Genomic DNA, 20,479 nt, shown 5'->3' with positions numbered 1-20,479 from the left:
GCCCACAGTTTGATTGCTTGCAGCACCACGTGATTCATTCTTCCATGTTTCTGTGTGTAACATGGGGAGAACTATTAAATGAGTTTCTGTTCATAAGGCATCTGGTTTGGAAGCAAGTTTGGGGAATGTTTTATAAAACCTCTAACAACCAATTAACTGATGTTTTCAGTGTCATTTTTAATATTTAGTTGAGAAAATCTGTTGTGTCTGCATTCATCAAAATGACACCAATTATCCCTTTACCTAACAAAACAAATGTAAATTCTGCTGACAGACTGCAGAGCTATAGAGATCATTCCAGTTGTGATGGACCAATGCTTTGATGGACTTGTGCTTTGTAATATTAAGCAAAATATTTCAATTAGTCATGATTGCCTTCAGTTTGAATATCGTCACAGCTGGTTAACAGAGGATGTCCTATCCTTTCTGCCCTATAACGTCTTGTCACATCTAGATAGTAAAAACCTGTTATGCCAGAGCCCTGTTTATAAAGACTGCAGCTTTTGGTTCTTGTCTAAGTCTCACCAGCTCCTTAGCTTCCTCAGACATCTGAAAAAAGCTTGAATTACTCCATCTGTTCTTATGAACTTCTAAAGCTTCACAGCACGGTTCATCCTCAGTGGTTATATTACATCTTAGTAGGGATGTCACAGTACCAGAAAGTTTGTGTTCGATACCACTACCAGTGATTTTTTTTCTGAATCTCAATACCTATTTGATACCATAGCAAAAGCAAAATCCATTCAATGATTTTTTTAATTCAAAGTAACTCCATTATTCAAGTAAACAATAATGTGCCTTTTTCTGCAATAAAATATAAGTTGTATACAATAAATCAAAAACGAATAACAGCTTTAAAATACTGGTATATCCATCAAGCAGTTAAATAAATATCATAAAAATCAAAATATAATGCAGGACTTAAATTCTATTGAGTGATAGACACCCCAGTATAACAACAAGTGAGGGGTTTGGGGGGTGTTATCATCCTGAGAGGATTTCAGCATAAGATTTATAAAGAACTAGACATTAAGCCCGTTACAATAATGGTCACTAGAACAGTAGTGCATAAACATTAGTAGGAACAGTCTATATTAAATGGCAAGGGACCTTGTATGTGGCTGTAATATGCGTCACTGTATTGTGTGCCTTTAATTTTCTCTCGCAGTAATACTGGTTTGTATTTCCGTAAAATGCCTGTAATTTTCTCTGACAGTAATACAGTGGAACCTCGGTTCAAAAACTCTGGTCGTAACCCGATTTGGTCATGAACCGAAGTAATTTCCCCCATAGGATTGTAGGTAAATACAATTAATCCATTCCAGAACGTACGTACTGTATGTAAATATATATTTTTTTAAGTTTTTAAGCACAAATATAGTTAATTATACCATAGATTGCACAGCGTAATAGTGAACTAAATGTGAAAACATTGAATAACCCTAAGAAAACCTTGAGAAAACTAACACCGAACTACTCGCTAAAAATGCTTTGTTTTTAATGAGTTTTAAGCACAGGGAAAAAATGAACATTTGAAAAATCCTTAATTAAAGTAACATTGCAACAATGCATGCATGCCTGTGTGTGTGCGTGTCTCTCTCGTGGGCCTGTGTGTGTGTCTCTTGCGCAGCTGTGTGTGTGTGTGTGTCTCTCGCACGTGCGCGCCTGTGTGTGTGTCTCTCTCTCTCGCACGCCTGTGTGTGTGTGTCTCTCTCTTTCGCGCGCCTGTGTGTGTGTGTGTCTCTCGCGCATGCGCCTGTGTCTCTCTCTTTTTCTTTCTCACAGGGAATGCACAGGGAGAGAGAGAAAGACTGAACACGTGTGGCCCCGCGCATGCGCACTTCACCAGAAGACACACACACGGACACCTGGACGCACACAGGGGTTTTATTAAAGAGGATAATATCAGCATGAAGTACCTACTTTATCTTACTATGTGTTGTGACACTGGATCTGGGAGAATACCCGTTGGCTACACCCTACGTCCCCCGGAACACTTGGTGGCAGCCCCCTTGAGTTGCATCGGGGGCCCCCATGGTGAAACACTGGAGCTCATCCCTGTTGGGCTCCGTGGCCACTGCTAGGGGGAGCTGCATGGCTTAACGAGCCCATGTGGGCTATGAGGAGCCTGCAGCTACTACTCTAGGCGCGGCAAGAGTCACAACGACGACAGCGACCCCTGGGAGGAGTGGAGGAAGAGTATTTTGTTGTGTTTTTGTTTCACTTTGGTGTTCTTGTGCAGGACTGTGTTATACCTGAGGGACACGGGGAAGACGTTGCCCCCGAGCTGAAGAAAAATTAAAGTCCTTTTTCTTTGATTTTTACACGCCTCTATTGTTAGTCTGTGTTGGGCTGAGCACCTATATAGCGCCTTTCACAGTGCATATTCTAAATTTGTTCAGATATTTTGTCTACTGCAACTTAAAAATAATGCTTAAAAAATCAATTCTAAAAATAAAAATTCAAACATTATTGCATCTTGACTGTTGAATTCGTGAATTCTAAAATATTTCAGGATATTCTCATTTAAACAAACTCTTTATAAAGTGTTTTTTTCTAACAACATGTGTTTAAATTATAGTTTGTCAAAAAATCACTCTGTTTGGTTTGTAACATTTGCTATTGTAAGAATTTAAAAGCTTACCAAAGAGTAATGTTTGTCAGATGAGTCAAATGAATTTAAATTTCAAATATCACAAACTCCTGGTGAATTAATTGTCCAAATTGTCGCCTCCCCTTTTACATTCATCTGGTTTTTAAAGCTTTCTGTGTGAAGTCAATCTTGTCAGTTTTATATTACTCCATTATTTCAGAACTGTGGTATAGCCTTTGTTGTGCGGTTTTTACAGTACCTTATATGACTGATCAGACTTTTCTAATGCTTCTTCCCCTGTGTACTAATGAAGAATTTAAAACATTAACTGGAGTAACATTATATGTAGTCAATTAATCAACCATTCAAATATAATGTATAACATTTGTGCTTTTATTGTGTTTACCACATTATATGGGTTATACACATGAACATTACTTTACCAAAACAGGAGACAATTTTAACTTTTGCATATTCGTATTCAGCAATAAATTAGGATGTTTTGTTCATCCTGCTAATTTTATGTCTTGGAGATTGCATAGTACATATTGTAATAATAAGGAGTTGTGCTTTGTATTTTGAAGCATTAAAACACCACAGTAAATTAATTTTATTTTGGTAATATCAAATAGAGCTCCTCATTTAATCACTAATATAGATGAGCCAAATAGACACTTTGTTTGAAACTTATTTTTTACTTGTTTGAATTGCCAGTGTGCAGTTTCCTCCAGCATTGCACAGTCCTGTATGTGTAGTTGGGAATGCATGTCAAATTTTCTGCCAGCCCTGAACTGTATACGGCAGTTATAAAATTGACAGAATCCTTGGAGATTTATCTGTGTGTTCATTGCAATCAGAGAATGAATGCAAACTATTCATTATATAGGACACTGTTATAAAGTGATTCTCCTCGCCATCATTTCATCTCCTTTTACAAATGCAGGACAATACAAGTTACACAATTGTAACTCACATCTGGATCTGATCAAGTACATCATTGCGCTCTCAAAGTATGAATAAATATATTTCTGAACTAACTCCAAAATGAGATGAAAGTGGCAATATTGAAAGCCCAAGTGTGTGTCTTTTTGTTTTTTAATAATATACACAGTTTCAGCAATGGTGCACTGAAATTTTACTGCCTCAAGCACAAAGAATTTCCTGGTATGACTTCTGCTGTTTTGTATTGATGTAGTGTTTCACCATCACTATTTTGAGACATTTAGTTTTAACTCACTTTTGATACATATTATTGTGTCTTGTGAAGTAATTTGTTTGCTTGTAATTGCACATGAGGGTAGTACCTACTTTGACACTGTACTACCAATACTGTAAAAATATAGTACTGTTGTGTTTTCAGAATTTTGGTATTGGCTTAGTACCAAAGTATTGTTTTTTGTGACATACCTTACATCCTAGTATAGTATCTGCTTGGCATAAAATTGTAAAGCTTTGCAGAGGGTGGTGTAGGGGGCACAGAATTTTACTACCACTCAGCTGTCATATACTGTACAACATAATGCCTTAGAACAAGAAAGGGCATTATTAAAGACCTCATCTATTCTGCACTGTTACTTTTTTCATTTCTCCCATCTGGCAAATACTACAGGGTATCAGCACTTGCACCAGTTGATTTAGGGACAGTTTCTATCCACAGGTCCTAATATTACTGAAAAGCCAGACATGATAACAAATGTTGTAAGAAATATTGTAACTTAAGCACTGTATGTATTATGTATGTGTATATACACAATTTCTCCCAGAAAATTGTTGCAATTACAACTGTTTTGGTATACACAACTTTATTTCCTTTATGTGCATTGGAACAACACATAAAACAGAGAAAAAAGCCAAATCTGACATCATGTCACACAGAACTCCAAAAATGGGCCGGACAAAATTATTTTCACCCTCAACTTAATATTTGGTTGCATGCCCTTTGGAAAAAATAACTGAAATCAAGCGCTTCCTATAACCATCAACAAGCTTGTTACACCTCTCAACTGGAATTTCCGACCACTCTTCTTTTGCAAACTGCTCAAGGTCTCTCAGATTTGAAGGGCACCTTCTCCCAACAGCAATTTTGAGATCTCTCCATAAGTGTTCAATCGTATTTAGATCTGAACTCATTCCTGGCCACTCCAGCGCTTTGGCTTCAACCATTTCTGGGTGCCTGTCCTGCTGGAACACCCATAATCTCTGACGCAGACCCAGCTTTCTGACACTGAGCCCAACATTGTGCCCCAATATCTTTGGTAGTCTTCAAAGTTCATGATGCCTTGCACACAGTCAAGGCATCCAGTGGCAGAGGCAGCAAAACATCCCCAAAACATCTTAGAACCTCCACCATGTTTGACTGTAGGTACTGTGTTCTTTTCTTCGTAGGCCGCATTCTGTTTTCTGTAAACAGTAGAATGATGAGCTTTACCAAAAAGCTCTACCTTGGTCTCATCTGTCCACAAGATGTTCGCCCAGAAGGATTTTGGCTTCCTCAAGTACATTTTGGCAAACTCCAGTCTGACTTTTTTATGTTTCTGTGTCAGAGTGGGGTCCTCCTGGCTCTCCTGCCATAGCGTTCATTTCATTCAGATGTTGACTGATAGTTTGAGCTGACACTGTTGCACCCTGAGTCTGCAGAATAGCTTGAGTATGTTTTGAAATTGATTGGGGCTGTTTATCCACCATTCGGGTTATCCTACGTTGCAATGTTTTATCAATTTTCTCTTCCGTCCACGTCCAGGGAGATTAGAGATTGTTGATATTTTTCCATAATTTTGTTCTCAAGTCCTCAGAAAATTCTCTGATTTTCTTTCTATTCTCCATGCTTAGTGTGGCACACTCAGACACACAACAGAAAGGTTGAGTAAACTTTTCTCCATTTTAACTGGCTTCAGGTGTGATTGCTATATTGACAGCACCTGTTTCTTGCCACAAGTGAGTTCAGACGAGCATCATATGCTTGAAATAAAACTTTGTGTAATTTACCCACAATTTTGAAAAGGTGCCAATCATTTTGTCCGGCCCATTTTTGGAGTTCTGTGTGACATGATGTCAGATTTGGCTTTTTGTTGTTCTAATGCACATAAAGGAAATAAACGTGTATACCAAAACATTTGTAATTTTCTGGGAGAAATGTTGCACTTTCTGGGAAAATTCCACGGTTGCCAATATTTTCGGCAATGACTGTATATGTTGCATGTTTTTATACTTCTTACATGTGTGTTCCTTTTTGTTTGTACTGGATTATTGTCAACTGTTCCTTTTCCTAATTAAATATTCGCAAGAGTTTTTAAGATTTCAGTTTAGAATCTTGGACAGTTTAGTAGCACAGAGCTGGCTTAAAAATTGTTGTGTTGATGACTTCACATGGTTAGACCTCTGAGAAACAACCACTGGAAATCAGCCAGAGCAACACAGCAACAGTAATGCAAAATGATGGCGCCAGTAAGAAAAAGAAAATGACATCAGAGTCATTTGGCAAGAAAAGAAATCCTAAAATTTAAATAAAAAGTGTAAAAACACAACCAATACACTAAAAGACAGTGAAAATAAATTGTATACATTTCAGAATAAAAAATTAATTGAACCAGGAAAATATTTTATTTTGCCAAACACAAATGAATAAAAAATTGCCAGCCTGCTAGTTCATAACAAACTTGAACTTAGTTTTTCTCCTAATTGAATGGCTGATTGATTGTCTTCCTTATATACCAAAGTGCTTCATTGGCCTTTCCTTTCTATCATGTAAGTGGCATTTTCTAATTGTCATAAAGTGTGTTCTTCATATATGAATAAATAATACAAGTTATATTTTGAGAGTGGTAATGGCGAAAGGAATGTCCTGTAGAAGAGAGAGAGAAAGAAGCACACTAGTACTAGAGTTCTGTATATTCTAGTGTGAAAATTTATGGGAAACTAGAAGCTGATATATGATGTGTATGTAGTGCCAGGCCTAACCCCAAAAAAGATCACTGGTTTTGGAAAGACATTATGGCTACTACATGGACTTTAAACCTGCCTCACACCCAGAGGCAACTTAATGTTGTGTAGGGATCAGTATCTGACTGATTCCAGGTTTGCTGTTTTTAATTCTATTTAAGTTTTAGTTTTCCTTGTTTTTTGTCCCTTCCCTTTTTTGTTAAAGAACACGTACATCTTTCTGCATAGTTTTTACTTTCTTGGTGTCATTTTGGATATAGAGGGACATTAAGAGATCATTATGAGATTCATCCCCAAATTAGAGTATGTACAGTTTATTAGTTCTATCTGGTGACTTTAAATAAATGAAATGGATTCAGAGGTCTAGAAAAGCTCATAGCATTTCTTTTGTAAGAAGATGGTGTATACATGGAGGGTTTCTCATGTTCCAGCTGATCTTTCCTACCAACACTAGCACTATGATTTATCTCATAGCTAGTGTGTTTTTCTGATCCTTGATGGGTCTTTCTACCATGTCACCTCACTGATTTTTCTGTAGTGATCCTTTAGCAGCCCTTGTTTTCATGTTTATTTGTTGAATATTTTAAACAACTGCACTGATTCATTTTCAGAACTGATTGCGCACACAGTATGTAAAGTTAAATATGTGTCTTCTTTTATGAATACAAGTAAGTCTGAGGTGCAGCAATTCAAGTAAAATGACAGATTGTGTTATATCGGCACATTAAGTTGGAAAAAAGGTATAATATTTCAAGCAATCGATTTCCAACATGTAATGATACTGTGCAGCTCAACAGCTGCAATTGGGTGATGAAATTCCTCTAGCTATTTTTAGTCTTAAATCTGCTTTTTCAGCTTTTTCATTTTTTAATTCTCTGAAAGACTTGTGTTTTGCTATGGTGATTACTAATGATGACTGAAATATGACTCTGTTGTTGTAGAGCGAGTGCCCTCAGGCAGAAGGGAGCAGTTTGGCTCTAAGAACTGTTTGTTATTTTGATAGCTTACACTTCTAAATCTTTTTAATCTTTTTGGTAAGTTTTTTTTATTATTATTATAAAACAAGTCCTATTTTTCCATCCTTCTAATCAGATTGTTTACTGTTACCTGTTACCATTTAAGTATTATTCTTAAATGAAGATGCAATTACTAGTGGGTTATTCTTGGTTTTTTTAAGTTTGTAAAATACACCATCAGTGACAAAAAGGGACTTATAGCTGCACATTGTTTGCAATTTGTTTAGAAAAATGAGGCAGAAAAAGAAATGACATTGTAGTATTGTTTGTCATCTTGTTCACATTTTTTACAGTTATCAGCACATGCTCCTAACCTACAACAACCTACTACTACTACTATTGTGTGTATTTTTTCCACATGCTCAGAACTTTTTTTATTTTCTATAGTATTGTACCAAAGAAGTTGGGAAGCTGCTATTGAAAGGGGAAAAATACAACAGTTAATTATCTTCACTTTTATGTAACTGTAAAATGGTTAATCTGTACTCATGATGCAGTATATAGGATGCTAAATTAAAAAAATAACATACTAAATGCGGACTTCTAAATCTGTATAGGCAGATGTGAACAGAAGTTGTATTTTTCCATACATCTGTTCAAATAAAAAGTGCATATTTTAAATAAAAAATACAACCAGAAAATATAAACGAGTAATTAAATCATTGGTGAAGCTGTTTAATGCACTTGTGAGACCACATCTGAGAGAGCGTGTATAGTATTGATTTTAATACTAAAATGGCAATAGTGACTAGACATTTCAGGGCTGAAAAAGTATAATGTTTTTATCATAAGAAATCAAACAGAGGGTTATTGTAACCTATTAGCTGACTCGGTGAACTTGAAAACCTTAGGTTTATCTTTGCCTCTAACTTACTGTGTGATTCTGATCAGTTGAACTCCAGTTAAAACAAAATACATGACAACAATTGTACTAAATCTCTGTACTCTCAATGCATCATAGGGTAATGCTTACCAAAGAAAGTCACTGTATATAAATTAAAGCTTTCAAATTGTGAGCATAAACATCATAGAACTTGTATGCAAACACATTAAATCTATTAACTTGTGAACACATACATCATGTAAATGTTATGAGAACACAAAAGAGTGTTATTCAGCACAACATAGTTAATATTGCTTGTTCACCTTAAATTTAGGAAATATTGAGTCTGGGCTGCTGAATTGGTATTTACATATGAAAGACTTGTTCTATGTTATTATTAATTTTAAATTCGTGTCTACTGTTATCCAAATTTAAATTCTTTAACAAGAACACATAAGCACTTGTGGAAGCCAGTTATTCAATATATGGAACCAGTTACCTAAAATAGTGGTTGAAAGTACTACCTTTATATCAACTGTTTTTTATCTTCTCTTCGCAGTGCCATGGGATCAGGGCAGTTTTAGGAGATAGCGTCAGTACAGTTTAGGACTGCAGTTTTAAGATAAAGGTTGGCAGAAGGGGTTAGTGTAGTTAGGGTTTAATGTGAAGCATGCTACAAGGTTAGGTTAGTGTGGTTACAGTTTAGTATGAATGGTATCCACATTGTTCATGACATAAACGTTACATCTAACCTAAGACATTTATATTAATACATAGGAAGCTCACAGTTTAAGTGCTGGATTTTTATTTTATTTTTTGCAAATCGCATAATCCTATGGCATTACTGTTTAATGTTTTTTTTCCATGTATATAAAACATTCATCCATTATCTATACTAATAAAAGGCAAAGCCCTTACTGACTGACTCACTGACTGACTGACTTACTCACTGACTCATCACTAATTTTCCAAGTTCCCGTGTAGGTAGAAGGCTGAAATATGGCAGGCTCATTCCTTACAGCTTCCTTACAAAAGTTGGGCAGGTTTCATTTCGAAATTCTACGCGTAATGGTCATAACTGGAAGCTATTTTACTCCATTTATTGTAATGGAGTTGAGCTCGAAAGCCGTGGGGGTGGAGTTTCGTGTGACATCATCACGCCTCCCACGTAATCACGTGAACTGACTGTCAACGCAGTGTGTAGAAAACCAGGAAGAGCTCCAAAAAGCGCTGAAGAAAACATGCATTATATAATTGAGAAGGCAGCGAAACAATAAAAAGCGAGCGAGTGACATATACAACCATGTTCATGAGTGCTGCTACTTCGGAAACAAAGCAAGGTGTAAACCTAAAGTTTAAATTAAGTTCATAGACAGGCTGTCGCTGGCGTTTGTCATGCCCACGGGTAATGCGGGATACAAGTTTAATGAGAGGACGCAGGATATAAACAAGAGTTTTGATCACTTTGTAACTAAGTTAAAATTGCATGTGAAGGGCTGTGCTTATGCAAATTCCGAGAGACTGTGTTTGTGGGGGATTGACAGTTAAGGTGGGTGGGGGAGTCACGTCTCCCCTCCCATTCACCTCATTTCGCTCTGAGCTGAGCTCCACAGCTAACGCACGCAGTGTTATGGAAGCGACTTTGTGACGCTGCCACCAAATACTCACAGAAAAATCCACAAGTTAATACACACGTTGTCTCTACAGTTTCTCCACACTGAATCCTCCAGGCACTACTTACAAAAGGTTACATTGACAATCGTGTTAAATTATTTTTAAAATCTTTCCTTTTCTTAGCACAAACACAGCTGAGAAGCTTCGATGCATATGCTCCATAACGCGTTAAAAAAATCACGCATTTAATCACACTTTGCAATACAAGCAAAGGGAACTTCTGTCAATGCATGATTTCATGGTACACCTTTTACATTGATCAATGCTTCCCGATTCATTTTACCCTTGCACACCCTTGGTTTGAGAAGAAGTATGAAAAAATATGAGGTTAACACAGAAAAACAGATCACCAATTGAAGCTTTATGAATAATCGATTCGCCATCAATAATTGTTTTGGTAAAGCCATACTCAGTGTATTCATTAGATGAACGGTAAAAAAGTAAGAGCGAGGGGAGGGTGACTTATTGAGGCACGCAGGCAAAACCACAATAGCACACGGGCTTGATGTAGTGCGCGTCAACTCGATCTGAATTGCACGATCACATTCGAAAAAATATATCTTTTCAAGTTCTATTTAGTCCATATGTGTCAAACTCAAGGCCCTCGGGCCACATCCGCCCGCGTGTAATTATATCCGCCCGTGAGATCATTTTATATATTATTGTTATTAATGGCCCGGGGATATGAAGCGCTGGTAACACAATAAACTACAGATCCCATAATGCAGCGCTTCAGCTGCCTTGCCGAACACTTACGCGTTAATCAAGTCTAGCTTATGATGCTGCAAGTTATTGCGAAGCTAGCCCACACGATGCCAAAGAAAAAAGTTGATTCTGAAAATAGAGCCTTTAAAAACCGATGGGAGGCTGAGTATATGTTTACTGACATTGCCGGTAAACCCGTGTGTCTCATTTGTGGAGCTAATGTGGCTGTAATTACAGAATTTAATCTAAGACGGCACTATGAGACAAAACATCAGGATAACCTGAAAGACCTGAATGCAATGCAGAAGATACAGAAAGCAGAAGAGTTAAAGAAGAATCTGACACTTCAGCAGACGTTTTTACCCGTGCAAAATCACAAAGTGATTTCAAGTGAAGCTGCTTTTATGGGAGACACAAATGCACCAGTGCAACTTGCCCCACTTTCCCTGTTGCCAAGTAATGTTGAACCAAGTCGGCACAACGGTGTTCCCAAATATGCACTTTGCTGATAAACTGAGCGCACTGCGCACTGAGTTCGCACGGCGCTTTGGTGACTTTGAAGAACAAAAAAAGAATTTTGAGTTGTTTCGCAACCCATTTGCCATCGATGTGGAAACTGCACCTGTGCAGATTCAGATGGAGGTGATTGAGCTGCAGTGTAATGGCACACTGAAGGCAAAGTACGATACTGCAGGGCCCACACAGTTTATTAACTCCATTACCGCAGAAATGCTCCAGCTCCGTCTACATGCGGCTCGAACCTTGTGCATGTTTGGTAGCACATATCTGTGTGAGAAGCTCTTCTCAGTGATGAAGACTAACAAAACAGCACACAGGAGTCGCCTCACTGATGAGCACCTGCAGTCCATCCTGAGAATCTCCACAACACAGAACCTCACACCAAACATAAACGAACTTGTTGCCAAAAAAAGATGCCAGGTGTCTGATAAAATGACATATGAGCAAAGACAACTGAATGATTTGATTTGTTATTGCTGAAAAGAACAAATTTTATTTATATTTCCAGGTTTTGTTATGCAGCATGTTCATATTTGAATTTGTATAATTTTGACAGGATATATTTTTATGGAGAGCAAAATCTTTTGGGATATTTAAAATTTAAGTTTATTTTTATATAAAATTACATAAGAGTAAAGAAATTTGAATGTTTGTTCTTTTAACGTTTACTTTATTTCTAACTTGTATAATTTAGACAGGATATATTTTTATGGAGAGCAAAATATTATAAGTTGTTTAAGGTTTGAGTTGATTTATTCCGGAATAATATTCCTGTCTGTTTTTATTCATATTTATGTTAAAAAAAGTAAAGTTTTAAAAGTTTAGTTTTAGTGTGTTCAATAAATGTTTATCCTGTTCGGCCCGCGACCTAAAGTGTGTTTTGGATTTTGGCCCCCTGTGCAATTGAGTTTGACACCCCTGATTTAGTCGACACAAATATCTTTGGTTGGAATGTAAGGCGAATTTACTCTTTACATTTGTATGGTGAAGAAAAATGTATGCAATGATGCCTACATTTAACTTCCATTCCTACCAAAGATATTTCTGTCGACTAAATTAAAATTCCTTCTATTTAAAATTTAAATAGAACTTGAACAGATATGATAGTTCATAATATCCACGCAGACTTGCACGTAAGAGTGGGAGTCATCACGAAATAGCCTGCCCATTTAATTATTTAGGAATGGATAAATAAATGAAGATTTTGTACAAATAATGTTTTTCATTTTCCTTCCTTGATGGATTCTGCCACCCCCAGTAACAGTTGCTCACACCCCAAAGAGTGTGTATATATATATATATATATATATATATATATATATATATATATATATATATATATATATATATATATATATATATATATATATATATGGTATATATGTATGGATATGTATATATATGTTTATATGTGTGTGTGTGTGTGTGTATGTGTATATATATATATATATATATATGACAGCAACACTCATCACAACAGTGACAAAACAATTACATTGACAATCATGTTACGTTATTTTCAAAATGTTTCCTTTTCTTTTTCATTATTTCTTTAACACACTACTTCGCTGCGAAGCGCGGGTATTTTGCTAGTCTATATATATAATTCACTAAGGCAAGACAACCATGGAAAGCCGGAAGAGGCGTGGATTCACTAAGCTGCCGACAAGTGAGGCACCTAAGGCTCACGCAGGAAAGAGCCACACCCACCAACTCCAAGACCATTGGATACGACGACAACTCGCAGGGCCACGCCCACCAACTCGGACGCGACGACACAGAAAAAATGGCGTCATTTATATTTGTCTGTCGTAGAGGCCACATGCAGTGCAGGTCAGGTTAATGTCATGTGCATGTCATGCACCTCCGAGCTACGTTGACTGTTCATAGAGGCATGTTTCTAGCGGAGGTGAATCGCCATATGCAGCTTGTGAAATGGTTTGCGAGGGGTATCCCATGGGATCCTTAAAACAATCCTTTACAACTGAGGTTAAAGCACAATGAACTAAGCAGTCTTTAAAAACCAACTTTTCGGTTATGATGCACGACCGCGTGCACCATAGCAAACTGTTTTACACGCTACATACAGCTATTCGCTTCCGCAACAAACATATGTCGTCTTAGATGCTCCTGCAGGGACACGGAAGATGTTTTCCTGCCCACCAACGCTCCTTTTTCACCAGACGGCGTCTACCCTCGCTCTCTAGGCATTCACACTGCCTGCCCATTTGCCCGGACGCAAAAACTCACCGACCACCCAGTTAGTCCCTTTCGTCTGTGGTAAGAGTCCGCATGCACGTCTGAGCCACGCAGCGTTTGTTATGCCGCGGGTTCACTATTGTGTTGTATTTTGCTCTCTCCAGAGTTCCATCTTTTCATTAACTTACTGTTGTATTCTCACACCAACCTGTTTTAGACATCCGTGTCTTTCCAGAAGTGTTTAGCATTCAATAAATAATTATGCATGACATTGACCGTGTGTCTACCCAGCGTAGAGAGGCGTGGGTAAGCCGTTGAACCCCATTCGGGCTGCAAGCTGTGGAATTCCCACTAAATGTGACTCATACGCTCCCACTCATTACTTCCCTACACTTTGTGCACACCCCCCTCCTACCGTGGTCGGGTATCTTGGTGGATTATATATAGAAAACCAGCCAAAACCGAGGGGTATCCCATGGGGTCCTTAAAACATTCCTTTACAACTGAGGTTAAAACACAATGAAGTAGGCAGTCTTTAAAAAAGAAGAGTTTTCGGTTACGACGCACGCCTGCGTGCACCATAGCAATCTGTTTTACACTCTACATGCATCAATTCGCTTCAGGGACAAACATGCGTCTTCTTAGATGCTCCTGCACTTTGTTCACACCCCCCTCCCACCTCGCTACTACCGTGATCGGGTGTCTTGGTTGGATTATATATAGAAAGGCAGCCAAAACCCCACAGAGCAATGAGAAGTCTAGAGTTCCATCTTTTCATTCTCTTTCTATTGTATCCTCAAACCCTCCCTTTTTAGACAACTGTGTCTTTCCAGAAGTGTTCACCCATCATTAAATAATTATGCTGCGTTTGTTATGCCGCGGGTTCACTATTGTGTTGTATTTTGCTCTCTCCAGAGTTCCATCTTTTCATTCGCTTACTGTTGTATTCTCACACCAACCCGTTTTAGACAACCGTGTCTTTCCAGAAGTGTTTAGCATTCAATAAATAGTTATGCATGACATTGAGCGTGTGTCTACCCGGCGTGGGTAAACCGTTTAACCCCAAACGACTTATACGCTCCCACTGGTTGCGTCTCAACCCTTTGTACACACACCCCTCCCTCCTCGCTACTACCGTGGTCGGGTGTCTTGGTGGAATATATGTAGAATAGCAGCCAAAACCACGTACTGTGCAAAGACGGTGACTCAAGTGACGAGTTGGAGGTGGGCACATGAGCGGGCAGTGCATACTGAACGAGAAATCAGCAGACTAGCATGACGGACAGAGCTGAATTGACGTCATTCTCCTTTCCTCCCGTTCCACACTCCGCGCCGTGCACCCCCATCCCTCCGTCTGGCAGAAGAAGGCGCGAGGAGAGGACGGTGCGCCAGTTTTCAGTCACTTCAGACGATTGTGTGTTGGTACGTTCCATGCATTGTTACAATGTAGCTTTTCTTGCTGATTGATTGATTTTTCAAATGTTAATTTTCTCCCTCTGCTTAAAAATCATTAAAAAACCGGCCTGATTATGCGGTGTATGGTACGCTGCGGGTTGGCTAGTATAAAAAATTTCATCCTAAAAGTGCTTTCCTAAATCTGCATTGACATTATGCCTCTACAGTGCTGCAAATAATGCTTCTTGAACCTGCCTGCTTCATTACTTGGTGCATATCAGGAACCAGCATTAACCAAGTGCACACTCACACTCACTCATTCTGTGACAAATTTGGATAAACAACCTGTAATGTAAACCTTTTGGATTTGGAATGATGCTTGAATACTTTAGAGAAAGCCTACAAACAGAGGGAGGTTGTGAAAAACTCCATAGAGACACTATCCAGGCCAAGATTTGATCCTGGGTCCCTGAAGTAGTGAAGCTACTGTGATCACCATTACACCACAATTCATATGATGTTTTGAATGTAAGTCCTTATTACTTTAAAAGAGCTAGTCAAATAGGTGTTGAAAACCTGTGTAACTTATAAACCCTACCATTTTTCATGCTGATTTGGGCCAGTTTACTGCAGTACTTAATTTCATTTGTTTTATTACATTTTTTTCTCTCTGGATGTGTCCGTATAAACCAATGTCTAGTTTTGTTGCATAGATTTGTCAGAATTCTGATGTCAGGCTCATTAATGAGAAGAGACTGAATGACATTTTCAAATAAACTAACTTCAAATATTCTGCACAGTCAAATGCATCAAAGTATAGTCAACTACAGCAACATATTTCGTACTTTATAAAAATGTTCATGATTCAGGTACTGTGACGGTTGTTTTTTATACTAAAGCTTTAGTATGAAAGTATATAATTGTGATTGTTTTAAATTTGGGTTTATAGAATGTGGTGTGGGCTTTTCATATGGGAAAAACTTGCGGGGCCAGATTCTGGTGATTGACAGGGGATCATATTTCCCCAAAACCAGACCTGACCCAGGAGGGAAGTAATTTTCTGAAATATCCAGTCTGTTCTAATAATTCTTCCGCAAGCCTACTGCCAAATTAAAAATAAAAGGAGCCATTGAAGGCTATTATTTTTCATTAAGTGGAATTAAAGCAAAATAAAGCATTCCTATTTATGTTTTTGCATAGTAATGCAATACATGCATTACAAACTTTTTTCTCTTTATTTTTTTCTGCTTTATACTAATGAGGAAATTCTGATGAAATATATTTAAAAAGGTTTCTCTGTACAAGAGAATCCCACTAAAGACGATAATGTAGTGTAGCAGAGGCAAAAATGTTGTATATTTAATGAATATGCATTATTTTACATTATTAAGAGAATGCAGAAATAAAACCAAAGCAGGAAGCTGTTAACTGTTGTGTATGAAAGTTGCAATACTCTTTAGTGATGTAGTCATTCCCAGTGGGCATCCTGTACAGTTTAATTATGCCCAATCATAATTAATGAAAAGAAGAGACATCCTACCGGAAGAATGGCAACCACATCTGGCGAAACTGCCCATTTAGTGAATGTTTTAGAATTTCTTTAGTATTTAGGCTTCAAATGAAGACACTTTTTTAAAAAAATATTTTTTCAGAAAGAAATCTCATGTTACTTATATTAAGTGATCATAGACTACAAGCATAATATTTGGCTTTGAATTAAAGATTTATTGTCAAAGGTCGAAATGTAGCCTGTTGTTTAAGTACCATATGCAATTGTAAATTAAATGGTAGCCCTAAAGGATAAATGTGAATCCACAATCAAAAAAATCTGCATACTTACCAAAAAGTCAAGACATTAGTTAATTATAAACCTGTTTAAAGCAGTTAATTTCAAACATTTTCATTGGATTTGTTTTCTTGCTATTGTTTGTTGTACTCCTCAGCATACTCCCTGCACAGCCATATGTATTATATTCTTTTGTTTCAACAGTTTTTTACAAACATTCTCATTCCTAAATATTTCTGTTCTTTTTGCTTAATCATAGACAGATTTCATGGTAATGACTGTGCATTTGTTCATACTTTCTGATAATTCATCGATCAGTTTCACAAGTTACCTATCCAATTCTGTTCTACAGATAGACTATCACAAACTACTGTATCTTTTCAACTATTATTACAATTACTGTACTGTACTGTACAATTAGTACAGTTATGACAGATGCCATTAAAGGTGTAACTTCTGCAATCGTAAATCAAACAGAAAGAAAAAAAATTACCAGTTATAAAACTTGAATAAACAAATGGAGATGGCATTGTCAAAAGTAACAAAACATGTAAGTTTCAATGAAGCTTTAAGATTACAGTTGAAAAATCATCCAAATCCTTTTAATCATGTGCCCCGTACCATATTGTATTGATTTTTGTCTGTAAATTCACTAATAACTTAGAATTTTAAAAATCAACAAAAAATAAAATAAAAATCAATAAAAAAAAGTGAAAAGCAGGAATCCAAGGAATTGGGTCACCTTCTAGATATGGAACAACAGGCTTTTAGTGAAATTATCCACATGCTATAAATTTCGTATTAAATTAATAAAATACATGAATTCAAATAGACTCAAGAGTAATAGGTGAAGATACAACACACACAATTGAATAAAGACAATATTGCTAATGTAGAACCATGGGCAGATTGTGAAAGTAGTAACAAGGTTTCACAGACAGATATTTAACATGGAATTAGACAGGATCCATAAGATCAAGCCCACGATATTCTGTTTGAAAGTCTTAAGAAATCTGTGATAATTCCCATGCCTAGGAAAAGACTTTTATCTTTCTTTTAAAAAATATATAATTGTGCCAGCTTTTGTTCATGTCACATCGTGGCAGAACACCTAAGCAAAATTACAAGCAACTAAGGTTTAGAGAAACCAAATGGCAGGATTTTGGTCATTCTGCCAACACACTCTTTGTGTTGTCTTTTGGATATTTATTTATATAATAAATGGTCCACCAATATTTAAGAATATGCATTAATCACAAAAAAGTAGAAGCATTTTACAGCAGTTGGCACATACCTTTATAAGACATTTTTTAATCAACAAACCCTTCGGAAATCACATTGTTGTGTCAAAATGTAAGAATTCAGTTTAAGAACAAAAAAATTGGTTGTGTGTTGGTTTAATGGTTGAAAGTTGGTTATCATATGGATTATATATTTTTGTCATCATCTGTGACTTTGAGATCTGAGTGCTCTTGTAGTGATCACCTCAGCAGTAGCTGGTGGTTGTTTGTTGTTCAGATGCCACTTATAGTGTTATAAGGATGAATTGGCCTCTATTAGAGGTACAGATATTGAATACATGCATTAAATTTTCATCACTGTAATTTTTACACAGTCTATGAACATTATCTATTCTGTACTTTATAGTACAGGGTTAAGATCATTTATTGTTTTTGTGTTGCACTAAGGTGCTTTGTTAATGTTTTTCAATTATAGAACAATATTTCCTATTTTATCATCTACCACTATTCCTATTTGCTAATGTTATTTACAAATTATTTATATAGTATTGACCTTGCATGTTCACCTCCTGTGGGTACTCCTGTTTCCTTACATATTCCTAAAGACTTGCAGGTTAGGTTGATTGGGGATTCAAAATTGTGTGAGTAGGCCCTGTGATAGTCTGATACTTTGCCCAGAGTTGGCTCCAGCCCTGAGCCTGATGCTGTAGGGATGCCCCCACTTTGATCCAGACCTACATTAAATGGGTCTGACAATGTTATGTTAGTGTTATTCTTAGGAAATGGTACTTGAACATACTTTACATAAATAGTTCTGTTCAGTTGACTTAGCTGTGACAACTGGGGTACTGGCAATTTTGAACAGTGCACTGTTTTTGGGAGGTCAATTACATAGTGCAATACTGTTATTATTCAGCATGGTTGAACTAAGTTACTAAGCCTAAATACCTGTCAGATTTTTCAATTTGCTAAACTGACACTTCTCAACATACTGTATATATCAGATGTGAGTTTCTAGTTTACACACACACATAAAGGTATGCACAGAAACATAGTTTAATATATAGTGATCAAAGTTTAGGCACTGCATTTACTAGCCAAAATGATGCCCTTATTAGTAACTCAAAATATAACTAATATTAACCTCCCCCCAACCACACAATTTTCTTTAACGATCTCCATTGCTTGTATTACATATATAAAGCAAACTGTAAGTGTTTAGAGAAAAACTGCCCTAAGGATTCTTCATGATATTTTTCTCATGTCTTATGTTTAGCTTTATGAAGTGTCAGTGATGAATTTGGAGCAAGAAAGGCCATTTGTCTGCAGCGCCCCAGGCTGCTCCCAGGTGAGTGCAGTGGAAACAATGCCACATATGTAGCAAGTAATTTGATAAGGGGTGTCACTCTGTATCACTGAAAATATATAGAAACGTATCACAAGATGCTTTCCGCATTAAGTCCCTTTGTTTTGAGAAAAACACATTTATAGTGCAAAATTTAATCAAGTGTTTTAAAATAGGCACAGATGTTTCTTAAATATAATTGTACATGGATTCTATGGTATGATTTTTCTACAATAACAGATGGTTGACTGCAGTTTCGTTTCAAAAAAGCAAAACAATAAACCAGAAAAGTGGAAAGTAGATATTTACTCTGAAAATACAATTTATTCTAATTGACCTTGACTGTTCAGTTTATATTACAATTTTCACCTTTTGCTTTATGATTCTTTCATGATATGTATGTTTGTTTTATGTTTGTAAATATTGCAAGGTCATTTAGTTTCTGTTTTAGTAAATGTATGTATTTGGTTATGGTTGCTTTATAAAGTAAACTGAATTCAAATAATTTAATCCTAACAGTTCAAGTGTTCTGTAGTACAGGAAGCAAATTGCGGTTCTTAAATTAGGGGATGTGCAACATGTACATCTCTGCTGCTTCCATAGTATTCAGTTCATTGTTTCACCACCATCTAATTATAAACCTATCATGATAGAAAGACTTTAAGTTCTGATATTCAGCAGAAAATTAGAGTATATGAGGAGATAAATTATATTAGGATTTTTAAAATATATATGGCACCATTGTCAACAATTTTAGCTGGGAACATACATATAATTTCAGCCTAAGCATTAAGACATTTTATGACATTTCATTTCTAAATCATCTTCATCTCTAAATCTTAAATAACATGCTCATATCTTTAATCATTAACAGAATATGTCAGCCTGACTCCCATGTCCGAGATGTTTGTTTGGAATATTTTGTTATCTTGCATGAAATGCATTTTTAATTAAAATGTAGTATATATATATCTATGCACTGCTTAATTACAGTATATATTCATGATCCAAAAACAGAGAGGATTGTGTTTGCAGTTTTGTGTTACTAATATCTTCAAGCACTGGTTTCTTTGCAAACACTTTACTGTTTAATCATTTGCTTACTCTTTAAAAGATGGCCCTCCACTATTCTTTAACAGGTACAGCAAATCTCTTGTTCAGCATGAGCTGTAGAAGTTGGGTTACCATTTGTGTCAGGTGATGCCTGTCCATTGTGCCTGCCCTCCTTGCCTCTTTTCTTTTCT

The 20,479-nt window shown here is 36.7% G+C and overlaps 1 protein-coding gene across 2 annotated transcripts in view; it reads left to right on the top strand.

Moving 5' to 3' along the window:
- Positions 1-20,479, top strand: part of creb5b (cAMP responsive element binding protein 5b) — a 367,885-nt gene that overhangs the window by 53,591 nt on the left and 293,815 nt on the right. The window contains exon 2 of one of the 2 annotated variants that reach the window (XM_039736762.1): positions 19,167-19,238. The exons of the other annotated variant lie outside the window; for it this stretch is intronic. Coding sequence (XP_039592696.1) covers positions 19,185-19,238 — 54 coding nt within the window. The 5' untranslated portion in view covers positions 19,167-19,184. The remainder of the gene's footprint in view (positions 1-19,166; positions 19,239-20,479) is intronic. 2 annotated transcript variants of the gene reach the window in all.

The sequence above is a fragment of the Polypterus senegalus genome, chromosome 15 (assembly GCF_016835505.1).
Source record: "Polypterus senegalus isolate Bchr_013 chromosome 15, ASM1683550v1, whole genome shotgun sequence".
Lineage (NCBI taxonomy): Eukaryota > Metazoa > Chordata > Cladistia > Polypteriformes > Polypteridae > Polypterus > Polypterus senegalus.
This window is presented reverse-complemented; position numbering and strand designations above follow the sequence as displayed.